This window comes from Sorex fumeus, unplaced genomic scaffold, assembly GCF_029834395.1.
Source record: "Sorex fumeus unplaced genomic scaffold, SorFum_2.1 ptg000079l, whole genome shotgun sequence".
NCBI classification, from domain to species: Eukaryota; Metazoa; Chordata; class Mammalia; order Eulipotyphla; family Soricidae; genus Sorex; species Sorex fumeus.
Window position 1 is genome coordinate 3,682,907 of NW_026606136.1, and position 15,108 is coordinate 3,698,014.

The window sequence follows — 15,108 nt, forward strand, 5'->3', positions numbered from 1 at the left end:
GTTTCTTGAAGTTGTTAGATTAAGAAAAAAAAAAATCAAGGGTTGGAGAGTTAACTCAAAGGGCTAGTGCATGCCCTCTGCATGCCATAGGCCCAGGTCTGATCTCCAGTACTACAAGGTCTCCTGCACTGATGGGTGTGAGCTCTGAACTGGGAAAACCCCTTGAGCACGGCCAGGCACAGTCCCAAAACAAAATAAAATTTAATTTAGTTTAAAAACCAGGCTTATTGGGGGTATGGTGCCGCCAGCAGGTCTATCTGTACCTGTGAGGCGAGTGCATCAGCAGCCTGATAGCGCCTTCAGACTTCCAGATACCCCCAAATTGCTGCTGTGCCTTTGGCCAGACCCCAAAAACTTGGGGCAAAGTTTACCAAGAAAGTAAACGGCCAAAAGTTAGGTATGTGGGAAACACACCCACAAACCACCTCCGGCTCAGCTATATACTTGGAGGCATGGCCTCTCTGGTTTCTGATTGAACTGCTTAATGGCCATGATCCCAGAGACTCAGAAACAAATCTTGAAACCCAACGGCTTTTGGCAGAAATGTGTCTGATCTCTGCAGTAGGTCACCGGTGCTGGGCCAACCCAGGTGGGAAGTGGTTTTGTGCCTTGGCCTGTTCCCCCTGGTGGCCCAGTGACCACCATCCTTCAGAGGCCACTGGACAGTCAGGTTTGGGCCCCCAGTGATGAGACACGCAGGGTCTCATGGGATGGGGGTGGAGCCAGTCCTGTCCTCCTCACCCAATGAGACCCCAAGTCATTGCCCACAAACGGCCTCTCTGGCTCCTGAACAAACTCTTTAACGGCCATGATCCCAGAGACTCAGAAGCAAATCTTGAAACCCAGTGGCTTTTTGTAGAAATGTGTCCGGACCCCACAGTACGTTACTGTCGCCGGGCCACCCCAGGGGGAAAGGGTGTTGTCACTCAGCCTGCTCCCCCTTGGCGGCTCGGTGGCCGTCATCCTCCAGAGGCCATTGGACAGTCAGGCTTGGGCCAGCAGTGACGAAACTTGTTGGGCCTCACGGGATGAGGGGGGAGCCGGGCCTGTCCTCCCCACCCCAATGAGACCCCTAGTCATCGCCCACGAACGGCCTCTCTGGCTCCTGATCAAGCTGCTCAACGGTCATGATCCCAGAGACTCAGGAGCAAATCTCTAAACCCAGTGGCTTTTGGCAGAAATCCCTCCAGATTTAAGTGTTAAAATTTCGGAATTTCAAAATCACATGGCCCTACTGCAGCCATGCGACATCATATGTTATTCATAACCAGCAATATAACACAAATTGTCTATTGTTGCTTTTTCAGCAGATCCTAGTGTTGGGGTATGGGTCTGGTGTCAAAATATTGAATGTGATCAAAGTAGAGAGAGAGTAATGTGGAAATCATCTGCCCCACAGGCAGGGGGAGGGTGTGGGATGGGGGTATACTGGGGTTTTTGGTGGTGGAGAATGGGCACTGGTGAAGGTACGGGTGTTTCATTGTTTGACCGAGACTTAGATCCGAAAACTTTGTAACTGCTCTCATGGTGATTCAATAAATAAAATTATAAAAAATGAAAAAAAAAAACTAGGTTTACTAGTTTTCAGTTTGAATCTTTCCAATTTAGTAAAATTGAAACAAAAAAACAAATAAGAAAACTCTAAATCCAATATCAAATGTTTCCTTAAAACTTAAGTAATTTCATACTAGTTCTTATTACCAAAACCCAAAAACTTGTGCAGAATGTCTGTTTCAATTTTTAAGAAAAGCACACAATGAAATACTCTGGAAATGACTGATTCTTAAAAAATACATAGTTACAAACCAGACAAATGTAAAAACATAAAGCAAGGAGAGGTTATTTTTCTGGTCATAAAATATTTATTAAGGTATACTTTGGGGAATATAGTGAATATAAAATTTAGGATCACAATATGAAGTAATTTCAATCCTCTCAAAAGTCAGCCCAGCCCTCAATGCTTTGCAGATGTAAAACCACTGGTGAGACTCACTAAAAGCAGTTTGACTAGTACAGAAGAGGCATTTCATGAACATTTACAACTAGAGCATCTGAATACCTCTTTTAAGTGCAAAACCACGCCACATTACACTAATGCAGTAACAATGCATTCATATTGTTCTCATTAGTCATTAGTAGTCAACTTGCATAAAACACCAGAAAAAAAGCACAGTGGTGCTCACAAAATGGGCTAAAAAACACATTGCAATGGAAGAAGATACATTAAAACAAAATATGCACACTACAGAAGCTGCGGTCATTTCAAAGATCTCAGTTATCATTTCCTTTTCTGTGAAATCAAATTACATGAACCAGGCACAACTAATATTTGAGAGGCAGTGTGTAGCTAAAATTTCATGTAACTAATTATTCAATGATTTAAAAAATCCCCATAAATCTTTTCTGTCCTGAGGTAGTTGCAAAATAAATCATAACTTGGTTATCAACTAGAGCTGAGGCTTTGACTTTTTGCTCATTCAAACTAGTTGTTACTGTCAGGAACTACCTTTGATATTTAAAAGACAGCTGAGAAATGGGCCTCTTACTACACACACAGGATGATGGCTAAGTAGGAAAGAGGATTAGCTGCTTCAGAACGTGAGCGAGATATGGTCCACCATAGCTTCCACGTCCCCCCACCCGCCCCCCCCGTTTAGATTCTTTATTGTCCAAAAAGCCGCCAGGAACAACACAGTGGTCGATCATCGTCCTTTGCTGTACCCGGGGAAGAAAAGGTCAAGTAGAGTCTGCAGAACTTCATTGGGGATCATGACGTAATTCTGGCCAAGATCATGACGGCAAGCAGGGCAGGAGAAAACCTGTGCCTTAAAGGAGCGCTGCAAGCAATCCTATGGCAAAAGCAAGACGAGACAAAAGACAAAACGAAACATTCAATTTCATCTGAGGATAAAGCATGTAAAAACGTACGTAACAACTACATTTTTTAGTAGAAACTATAAAATTACTGTGTGGCGTAACAGGAACATACGTGGTAAGCTCTGAAACTGCATTATTAAAAACAGTCTACAAATATACCTTTTTGGGGGCGGGGGGGGAGGGTCACATCTTGCTGCGCTTGGGCAACCATATTGGGTGTCAGGAATGAACCCAGGTTGGCTATGTGCAGCCCGACCTACTATATACCATGGCTCCAGCCCCCTTTGTTCATTTTAATTTTTTTAATTTTTATTTATTTTTGCTTTTAACTCAGATTTGTTTTCTATTTATTTATTTTTTATTTTTTAAAATTGTTATTAGTGAGACATCATGAGGTACAGTTGTAGACTTACAAATTTTTGTGCTTGGATTTCAATTACACAGTGATCAAATACCCATCCCTCCACCAGTGCCCATTTCCCACCACCATGGATCCCAGTATCCCTTCCACCCCCCAACCCCCTGTTCATTTTTAGCACATAATATTATGAGGAAGATGACTACACTTTTGTTTTCATTTTCTCATTCAGTAAGTGGGGACTCCACGAGACCCATTTTTTGAGCTGCATTTTAATTGGAAGTTGGGGGAGGGGAGGACTCAGGGGCCACTTCAGCAATGCTCAGCCAACCGGGCTTGAGGATGTGTACTATAGATCCTCTGTGGTTAAGGGGACCCTCAAGGCCACCCTGGCAGTGGTATCAGGCCTCCAGAGCTGTGCCTGGTGGTGTTTGGAAAGACAGGTGGCATGAGACATCAAACCAGAAACCCTGCACTCATGATCCCTATGCTAGTTCACCTACGCTAGGCTGCATTTTAATGGAGAAAAGGCTTAAGAAAATAAATTCAGGATTCCTCAGCTTGGAACTATGTTATATATTTTACTAAAAATATGTAACATCATGCAGCATATAAAGGAACTTCCGAAACTATAGTATTACATAGTTATAGCACATTGTTATATATTACATAAGACGAACACTATGGGGAAATTTTATTTCTAATTTATGAAGGAAAGTATAGATTAGAAGTTAGAAGTTAGAGCACAAAACTGCTAAGCAGTAGAATAGGGTATTCTAAGCCTGGTTTCTTCTTCTTTTTTTTTTTTTGGTCACACCCAGCGATGCTCAGGGGACACTCCTGGCTCACGCACTCAGGAATTGCTCCTGGCTGTGCTCAGGGGACCATATGGGATGCTGGGAATTGAACCTGTGTTGGCCATGTTGGCTGCGTGCAAGGCAAACGCCTTACCCGCTGTGCTATGGCTCCAGCCCCATACGCCTGGTTTTAAAACTCTGTTTTACTCTTACACAACTTCTACTAAATAATATTCAATTCATATGGGCATGCTGCCAAGGTAGAATAAGTTTAGAATTCCACAAATTGCATGGAACAATTCCAGCTTGACTTTCAATATAGCAAACATATTTGTTACATCTTAGAAAACAGCACTGACATATCCTTACTACTTTCTCCCCATTCTAATCCCTTCTTCGCAATTCTGAACAATACAGAATAACTCAACATATCCATCTAAATCAGTATTACAGAATTAAAATTTACCATCAAGATGCAATTGTATGTTTCTGAACAAGCAAGGTTCTAGAACTGTTCTGTTTGCTGCTTGCTTCAGAACAGTGCTTCTTCATATATTACAAATAGGTTTTGTATGCCTTTTGTCTTAACAAGGGTGAATATGAAAGGAATTCTACTTACTTTACAGACATTGTGGAGGCAATCTGTTGTAACAGGCTGGTAGACTAGCTCCTGGCAGCAGACACACATGAAAGATTGTTCCAATTTTTTCAGAAAATTCTAACATGGTAAAAAAGGGTAAGAGAAAAAGGTTAGTTTTATGTATGTTCTTCATGTTAATAGAAAGGCAGAATTTAGGGGAGATGTCAAAAAACTCACATTTTAACATCACACATTCTCTCCCTGACAAATGGTTAATGACTAATATTTCTCAGTACCTCCATGATAACTGAAATTAAAATTTAGATACTAGAGGGATTTTGAGTTCCGCATGTACTCAGGCACTCATCTCTGTGAAGTGGTGATGAAAACGGCAAGGTCCCTGCTCTTAGAGAACCCTAATTTTCATTTGAAGAGCAGACAAAAAATTTATTTCACGTAAGAGTACTAGAAGAAATAAATCAAAACAACAGAGTGGCTCTTTTTGAAGCAGTGGCCAGGGAAGGCCTCATTGAACAATGTCGTACTTTTGCAGAAACTTAAAGGATAAGGCGTGAGTCATACAAGGATAGAGAAGAGGATTCTAGTCAGCGAGGTAATACATATGGGAAAGCGCTTGAAGCAGAAATCACTGTAACCAAAGCAGTCTGGGCCTGACTGAGTGGCAAGAGGAGACTGAAGAAGTAGGTACAGAAGCCAGAGTATGTAGAACTCTGGGAAGGTATTTGGGTAGAAATACGCACACATATGTAATATATTTAGTTATTTAAGTCATGTTAGTCAATTCCTGTCTATTTTTTTTTTTTGAGCTAATGATTTTTTCCTAGCTTATCAGTGGAGAACAGGTATAAAATAACAGGACAATAACAGTGCATCAGCACTAAGAATTACTCCCAGCATCTGGCTTATTTTACCCGTAGGCTGAACAAATAGGTATTGCACGATCACGATCACAACCATCCTGTTATTCCATCCTGTCATTTGTCGATTGCCTCGAGCAGGCCCCAGTAACGTCTCCTTTGTCTTAGCCCTGAGATTTTTTAAATAAAGTCCCATATTCAAGGCTCTTTCAGAGTTAGGAGAATGAGACCCATCATTGTTACTGGTATTTGGCATATTGGGTATGCCACGGGGAGTTTGCCAGACTCTGCCGTGTGGACAGGTTACTTTCGGCAGCCTGCCAGTTTGTCCAAAGTAGGAATAAGATAATAAGATGTTGCGTGGCCGCATTAGCGGCCGCGCGCTTCCAGGAGCTGGGTTTTATAGTCTCTTTTATAGGTATTGCAACTTGTGCTTAATTTCCTGATTAGGTTTTGTTTTGGTGCCACACCCAATGATTCTTAGGACTTACTCCTGGCCCTGTGCTCAGGAATCACTCCTGGCAGGGCTCAGGAAATGGCATGTGGTGCTGAAAATCAAACCTGGGTTGATGTGAGCAAGGTCAGTGCCCTTTTTGCTGGCCTACTGCCCTAGCCCTCCTGATGAGTTCTAAATTAAGCTGAATAGATTCTACAACAGAAAACATCATCATATCTGAATCTCAACATAAACGAAGTTCAGACACGCACAAGTAAAAAGTCAATTTTGAAGTATCTAAATATTATCCTAGATTATTTCCGAAAGGTGATGGCAGCACTGGATGAGAAGACTGGGTAAAAGGATGAGGTTGTGACGGAGTTGAGAAAATGACACATCACACGGAAACAAGTTTTCATCATTTGTTAATACACAACATTGTGATTTAAAAGAACATTTACATACTGGTCCTTCCACAAGCGACGCGAGCACTTCATCCCATAGCTTCTGGTTTTGATGGTCTTCTCTGATGAGACGTTGTTGTTGCGGTGTGAGTTGGAAAGCCTCCACTGCTTCTGCGGAATCTGATGCTTTGGGCACTTTGGAGGCACTTGGACAATTGTCTAGATTTATGTAAAATCACGTCAGAGAACTGATGAGTGAGTGGCTCTGAGCAGAACTATGCAACCGAAGTGTAAATGCACCAGTTCTGTTGAACTTATTTAAAGGTAAGCTACATAAAGCAGACTCTAACCTCCCCTGAAGTCTAGGTTATTTATTGTTGGTTCAAACCCTATTAAAATATACAAGAAGTATCTCTCTGACCTTCCCAGCACCGGTCCCCACAAAACATTAGCTTTAAATTTCGTATCAATTTCTTTCTCAAATAATTTGCTTAATATTCTCTTTCTTAGAAACTGTGTCGTTAGGGCTTATGCTCGGCAATCATTACCTACCATCTGGAGTTGGCCTTTTGGAGACTTCATTGGCCTGCTTCTTTGACTGTCCTTTAGTCTTTTTCCCGTCCTTATCTGAAGGGTAACCGACTGGATACTGATGGGAGGAAAAAGTATAATACAGACTCAAATTTCATTCAGAGGGGGAATGGACTCTAGATCTTGGTGAGAAATTTAAAAAGGCAGTGGGGGAGGAATTTATACTTTCCCTGAACTGTAGTATATCTTTAAACATAGGCAACAGACATTAAAAAAAAAAAAGTCTAACAGAAACAGAATAACAGAATTCTCTGTAGGTTCCTAAAATCCCCAATTCAATTTAAAGCCTTGTTTTTACACTAGATTTGGTATCAAAATAATGTTAGTTTTGGAATCTAAATGAGGAAAGGTAAGTTGTGAACACTTGGTTAGAAAAGCTTAAGGAAGTAGGAAAACTGGAACTGAGATATAAAGGTTGGGGAAAATCAACTACACAGGGAAAAGAGCTAGCTCTCAGTGGGATAACACTACAGATAGAGCCAATCTTAAAAACAGCCTTGGGCAAGAGCGCCTCCCTTCTCAACAAACCTTAAGGGTTAAGCTTCTTATCTTCCAAATTATGGGATGGGGGGAAGTTTCAGAACACTTAAAGTCACTAAATTATGGGAATTTACATCAGCTGAAAGTTAGACTTTACTGTGTTAATGTCAGAGTACACAACAGGCAACTCACATTTGAATGTGGCTTAATTAACACATATTGTAACGCCAGCATCTAAGTGTTAAGGAATTAATTCTAACAATTATCCTTGCATTTTACTGGCTACTTGTTATTGTTTTGTTTTTTCCTCCCTTGCAGGTGGCAAGCATTGTGATTAACATGCCCGTTTAAAGCTCAATGTATTCCCAGTCTTATCGATGACATCCTGGGGCTGGTGTAACAGTACAGCTTGTATGGCGTTTGCCCTGCACGCGGCCAACCCGGGTTTGATCCCCGGCATCCCATATGGTCCCCCAGCACCATCAGGAGTGATTCCTGAGTGTACAGTCAGGTGTAACCCCTGAGTATCACTGGGTGTGATCCAAAAAGCAAAAAAAGACATCCTTAACTCTTTGTAGAGGATGGTCTACTGCTCAGTTTCAAATCTATTTAAGAAAACTACTCTCCTGGAGTGGAGCTGCAAACATTTTTGAAAACCGGATTTAACAAGTTTTAAAATATTGTCTTATTTATTTTTGTTTTATTTTGGGCCAACCCCAGCGGTGCTCAGGGCATATACTTGGCTCTGTGCTGGTGGACTCGGGAGACCGGATGGCGTGCTGGGGATCAAACTTGAGTTGGTTGTGTGCAAGGCAAGTGCTCTGCCCACTGTACTATCTGGCTTCAAAATTTTGTTTAAAAATTTTGAGGGGGTGGGAGGGTCAGTTATTTTAGCAGGTGTCGATCAAACAAATTTTGAGTTTTAAAAGAAAGCAAAACCAGAAACAGACTCAATGGGTAGTCAGGCCTTTGCCCATAGTTCAGCCTCTACACGTGCAGTGGGCAGACCAGGAAGCACAATGATGGGGAAGGACAGGGTCTGATGGAGGATAAACTCGAACCATGCTCTGAAGTCAGTGTCGGACGAAGTCTGGAGTGTACAGGCAGCAGAGGGGGGGAATGCACATCCAGCACATAAGGTCTATATGGGTCAATAGCTGAGCATGGACAAGGTGGGGGACACAAAGGCCAAATCACTAAACATGGCAGCAGGACAGGGAAGGAGCTTGGGTGGGGAACAGAGGGGTGAGGAAGAGAGAAAAGGGTAGAAAGCACACCACTCTTATTAGCCACCTTCCCCCACCCCTACCAGACATGCCCCCACGACCTCTAGAACTAACTTCCCTTCTCAAGGACTCCTCATACATCAGTTGTCAGTTTTTCTTGAATTCTCAATTTGTATGGAGATTCTGTGGCTTACAATTTTTTGTTTTATTTTTTATAAAGTTCTTTACAATATTTGATTACATTTAATATTCAAACACCAATCCCACCGCCATTACACCTTCCCACCCCCATACTTCCATCCCGAACCCCAAACCCTGCCCCTGAAGAAGAACCGAAATAATTTATTTTGTATGGCTTGTTATGAATAATCTAAAAAAAATGATCCAAAAAAGGTTTCTCAGAGGACAGTGTGTGAAGAGCGTTGCATTTCACCCAGGAGCCAGTAAGCCCTTCTATAAGAGATCACGAACATCTTGTTAAAGGTTGAGCCTTGTGTGCTTATGTCTATATCTCTATAAAGATATTTCCCCCTAAGGTTGGTTGCCTTCTACTTTAAACCCAACCAAATGTTGTACTGCAACTCTTGGTACACTGGTAGTATAAAGTATGAGTTGTCCAGGAATAGACGGACTCATGGGTGAGGCTCAGCCCAAGCGTGTGGAGAGCGGCTGTGAGCAGGGGTGGTGGTTGAGTTCTGGAGGTTTCAGCTGCCAGTTTTCAGGTGCATTGGGGCAGGGAGGGGCCTCACCCACCCCGCTCAGGGGTGCCCCAGTGAAACAGCCTGGCAATGGGTCTGGAGGCATGGCTATGGCGTATTGTTCTGTGTTTTCTGGATCGTGGCCATTAGTGAAGTTCTCCTCCCCCCAACCTTTTTTTTAAAATACCTTGAGACATTCCAAACTGAATGGAAGCACTTTACTTTTCATTTACAAGCCCAGCTTTTCCCAAGCACAAATTGTGGGCTTAAGGCAGTTTGGCACCTAGAAAGCTATCTTCTTCCTTTTGTATACTTGGAAGATCTCACTCCTCACCCCCCTTAGATGTTCTAACCTTATAGGTCATGTTCAGTGTTAAGGAATATCAAACAGTACAGAGGTGTGTGTTTTTAACAAACATGCAAGTAGTTTAGACAAATGTAATCTAACCTGTAAACGTAGACACAACCTCCTTGACCGCTCAATTCCTTCGGAGGTCCAAGGAGCAGGTTCAACATCATCTCTTCTTAAAAGATAGCGCCAAACCAAAAACCCATGGCTTGATGAAATTTCTGGCCAGTATTTCACCACCTAAATAATGATATGTGAGTACCAGTTTGAAATATAAAGTATGCACTTATTTATAATGTCATGTTAGTGTAAACTTCGCAGAACTAAGCACAAAATGCCAAAGAAAAATTCAAGATACTTGCTTTGCTGTATGAGTATAAACAGACTATTCACTGATACATTGTTTTGACTTTATTTTCAATTAAGAAAGTTCCCGTAAGTACAGACTGCTATCTATTTGAAATAGGAGATTTTGCTACTTAACAAGACTTTGCAAAAGCAGTACATAAAATGGAGGCCGTAGAGGCTTGTATTTTTTTTCAATGAATAAACTTACTTTCAATATGATAATGTGCTCTTCTTTGAAAATTACAACTTAATTCATTATGAAAGATGTTAAGAATCAAGTTCTGTAATAGCCAAATTTTTATCGAAGAGAATATAATATATACTTGTGAAAGTCATAGCCCCAAATATAACTGCCTTGAGGAATTTCAAATAAGCTTTAAAAGCAAAGTATCAAAGTTAAGAGCTTGCTTGCGCATCTGTTACATTCGCAGAAAAAGTAGAAATGGTGATTACAATGATCTACTTCCTTCAGCCCACCCACAGAAGAGTAGTTCCCTGTGGCTACTCTGTCTGGAAAGCCCAGGAAGAATGACTAACAAGATGTCATGCCAGATAGAGCACCTTATAAATGCCATCATATCTGTTGCCTTCTTCAGGAGCATATTTGCTGATCTTCCTCCCTTTAAAACTGCGTATCACTCTGACTGGCTTACCAGCTCTCCAATTCCGAGACTCTGCTCCAATTTTATCATCCAATGGAGCATCACAGTTTAGGGCCAATGCCCTAAAAAAATAAAACAAAGTCTTTATACCAAGTAATCTTTCTTCAATTACGTAATCGCATCATTAGCTCAATTGAAAGGTGAATTATGCCTTACCTGATGGTTAAGATTCTATGATTCTTTCCATATTATTCCAGATAATAGGATTATGCTTTCCCCCACCAGCAGAGAAGACAAATCAGTTTTCTGATGTCACCCCCAAGCCGGGGGATTGGTTCTCAGATAGCCTGTAGGGTTCTTCTGAAAGTAATAACATCTGTGCCACGTATAATAGAAAACAACTAAAAATACATGGAATTTTCTTTAAATAACGTTTGTTGAGGGAAGGGAGAAAGTTGGATAACTAAAGCAAGTGATTGTTGTAATATTTATTTTTGATAAGGGAATGAGGTAAAATTGCTGGAATAATGTAGAAAGAAATCCAGAAAATTTGTCAGCAAGGTACAAATGACCTTTCCAGGTAAACTTTGCACATTCCAGACAAGCAATAGAGGTTTCTTATAGTTTAGAATATATTAAGACAAAGTTCAATATGAGAGTATTCTTTAAAGACCTCCAGTAAAGGATAAATTTAATTAAAACTGAAGCATTAAATGCCTTTGCTAAATCATGATAATAAAGATTTTTGGCTGCTTGATATCTCATTTTACTGATATATGAGAAATGCAAAAGAGTGAACTGGAAGCAGTGCCTGGTTGAGTTTCCTTAGTATGTGTGCTCACTTAGTAAAAATTGATCAATAAGGTTATGGGAAGTTAAAAGTTTCTTGGTAGGGTTTAGCCCTTCCAAACAAAACAAAACAAAACAAAACAAAAACCCTAAACTGGAATCTGTTTAAAATTAGTGTTCTTCCTCTAAGACATCTACTTCCTAAGTGAAAACAAACTGCTAAAAATAGGTAAAGTTATAATGTGTGTGAGTGTATGTGTGTGTGTGTGTGTGTGCCTTTACACTGTGAGTCTGTGTCTGTCCTCCAGTTGTTCATCGATTTGCTCGAGCAGCAGGCCCAGTAACATCTCCATCGTGAGACTTGGTGTTACTGTGTTTGGCAGATAGAATACGTCATGTGGAGCTTGCCAGGCTTTGCCGTGCAGGCGAGATACTCTCGGCAGCTTGCCGGGCTCTCTGAGATGGGCAGAGGAATTGAACCTGGGTCAACCGGGTCAGCCGTGTGCAAGGCAAATGCCGCACTCACTGTGCTACCGCTCCTTTACACTCAATTTCAAAAAAACAAAACAAAACAACTTGAAACTAATCTACTGAAATCTTTTTTGTTAAAGTAAATTCACTTTTTAAGTACTCTAAAAAAAAATCTTTTCTAGATGTAGTCAAAGCTAAGTTTACCAAGTTATCTGTTTTTACTGTAGGAACTGCTTTAAAATTCTGAGAGGTAGGAGGAAATGTTGATGTCAACTTCAGGGCTAGTGTTCTATCATATTTATGGAATGCTTATTGAGACATACTTAGTTTATTCTCTTCAGCTTAAGCCAGGGCAAAGATAATACTACCTTCCTATTTAATAAGTGGACCGTTCTGGTGCGCTCTGGTACCTTCAGTCAAAATGAATGCCACCAGTAACTTGCACTGTTAACTCACTCCTAACTTCATATTCTATCCAAGCTGTTCAAGGATGTAAGAAGAGTCCAAGAGGATAAAACGAGGCAAAATAACAAGGCTTTTCCATTACGGTAGCTGCAGCTCAAGGGGCTGCCTCCGAATGCCCTGATAAAGGATGGACCTCGTTGCTCTTTAACTTTCATAAAGGAAAAGCTAAGAGATAGCAACAAGTTTCTACAAAGCAAGAAACAGATACCTAAACTAACTCATACAAACGCGAATCAATTTTCGAGTTAGAAAAGAACGTAGCATGGGTCAGAAGCAAAGCCCCTTCCTTCCAATTTTCATGTTTTAAAAAGTTCTGCTTGAGGTATTTATAACCACAAGGTGTACACATAGCCTAGTGTAGAAATGAACCATATGGATGTTAGAATCGGTATGCCAAGTTCATCCTAAATGGTTTTGAGTCACTATTTCCTCCTCGCTACCTTCCATTTTATACATTTTTGCTGCTGTCAATTATTTTCTAATGAGACAATCATAAGCTAAACAAGGTGTACTGATTTGATTATGCAAAAGCTTGAAATGCATTTACCATGGACATCGCAAGTGCAAGCAGCTAACATAAGTACTTTCATTCCAGCAAAATTATTACCATTAAATGAGAGATGTAATTTTCAAATTTGACAGCTGGAAAAAACCTTCTGAAAAGTCTAAGTATATTTTCATTGATAAAAAGATGTAAAAATATTTCTCTTTTAAGATCATTCCTCTTGAAGAGCTGCTTTCATTTTAGAAAAATTGCTAGGGACTGAATTCCTACCTCAGGAATGTTTTCACCAGCAAATCTGACCTGTCTCCTCTGCTGGTTCAATAAAATAATCCTACTGTCAGAAATAATATAGAAGGAAGATACAAAAACACAGAGTCTATATAACTCCGTAGGCAACAAAGCCTTAACATCATATGGGTATAGTCTTCACCCGGGAATCAGAAATTGAGGGCACACTACTTAAAACTGATTGACTTAGACTCAAGAAAGAAAGGAATAAAAAACCCCCAAACCCCAATTCGCTTTTACTTAATGGCTCACAAAACACCCATAATAATAGGATATAAAAATGTTCAACTGTATGAGATGATCATATAATTTTAAGTGTACCAAGTTATAATGTGGTTCTTGTTATCTAGTAGTTTGGGTTACTAATTCTTTTATTATTGGTATTAGCATGCATTCATTTATGAAATAAAACACTTTGAAGTTACTTATATGTTCCCAGGGAAGTTGAATGTCAGTAATATATTTATAAAATAAAGGTCAATAAACAAGGTGGCTCTTTTGTAACAGCTTAGAAGCAGTTAGGAAGTCTTTTTGGTAACTAAATTAATATTCCCTTTTATAACACTTAAGTGGCATCTTATTATTATGACTCTTAGAAGCACCTTGAATATAGTTTTCATTAAGTTATTCGGTGTTTCATTTCTACACATAAATGTGGCTCACAGAGAGATTCCAAATTGACACTGTTGAATTTCTTTTAAAAAGGAGTTTGTCATTTGCAAAGACAAATTTTACTGAGCATAACTTTAACCTATGGGGTAGCAAATTAAAAGGGCCACCTTGTACTCAGATTCGCTTAAATCATATAGGCTTCTTTCCTTTAAAGTTTTTAACGTGTTTCCAAACGCAAGCAAGTATTAGGACTAAGAATTATGCAATTTTAAAATAACGAAATAAATATGTTAGGATGCATAGAATTATCTTATCAGATAATGGGACTTTTATTTTAGATTTTCATCTAAATTTGTTGTTTTTTCTCTAGAATATATGACACCGATTATAGTCCTATGATTAAACTTTTATAATAGGCCACATTCTAAATAATTTTTACAAACTCTAACGAGTACCTGTTCATGTTTGTTAATGTTTGGTCAGCTGAAGGTGCACCAATTCGCTTATTACCAGCCAGATTTTTACCACCACTCCCCGTGTACGTGAACTCATCACCTCGGTCCTGCAGGGGAAGATTTTTGGCATTTAGAAAGTAAAACCCAGTAATAGTTCCATCAATTCTGTCAGATTTGGTTAAGACATCATGAATTAAAATGTTCTCTCAAAGAATCTACCGGAATAAGGCAAATTCAACAGCAAATCCAAAGCAACATGTGTGCAATGAAACATGAACTTATATCACTTCATGAAAAATATTTATCTTAAATTTATAGTTTTTAACACCTGAAAATGTGACTATGAAGATGCACACATATACTTAGCCAAATAACTGACTGAGTATTTTACCATTTTAATGGATGACTTTCCTCTTGCCACCTGTACCAGTGTTTCTCAACCTTTCTTTGATTGTGGCCCTGATCTGAACGTTTTTCTATCCTTCTTGTGGACCCTGGTCCCTACTTGACTTCCTAATCTCATGCCATAGTCCCCCATTTATGTGAGTTGTGACTCCTTTGGAACATCATAGGAAAACACAGGGGATCACATAGTTGAGAAATATTGATCTATACCATAATTAAGTTCGTCCTAAATTTTAAGTTCCAACAGCAATAAGTTCCCACAATGAACATTTTATACGTTTACTCAAATCACATTCAAGTAAAATATAATTGAAAATAATATGAAAAGTTGTACAAAATATTTTTAAAATCCCCTGAAGTTAAAAAGTTACATAAACTCTAAATATTCCACAAATATTATATAGTACCATAGTATTTCTGTAATAGCTAACAGATTTACATTGATTTTCTCTACTCAATTCAGCACTAAATTACAGTTAAAAGTAATTAACAGT

The 15,108-nt window shown here is 39.7% G+C and overlaps 1 protein-coding gene across 1 annotated transcript in view; it reads right to left on the reverse strand.

Moving 5' to 3' along the window:
• Positions 1-1,839: 1,839 nt before the first annotated feature.
• Positions 1,840-15,108, reverse strand: part of UHRF2 (ubiquitin like with PHD and ring finger domains 2) — an 87,552-nt gene continuing 74,283 nt past the window's right edge. Inside the window, exons 10-16 of the mRNA XM_056130574.1 lie at positions 14,210-14,316; positions 10,584-10,746; positions 9,774-9,914; positions 6,883-6,979; positions 6,392-6,549; positions 4,652-4,750; positions 1,840-2,849 (exon numbers count right to left, since the gene is read on the reverse strand). Coding sequence (XP_055986549.1) covers positions 2,703-2,849; positions 4,652-4,750; positions 6,392-6,549; positions 6,883-6,979; positions 9,774-9,914; positions 10,584-10,746; positions 14,210-14,316 — 912 coding nt within the window. The 3' untranslated portion in view covers positions 1,840-2,702. The remainder of the gene's footprint in view (positions 2,850-4,651; positions 4,751-6,391; positions 6,550-6,882; positions 6,980-9,773; positions 9,915-10,583; positions 10,747-14,209; positions 14,317-15,108) is intronic.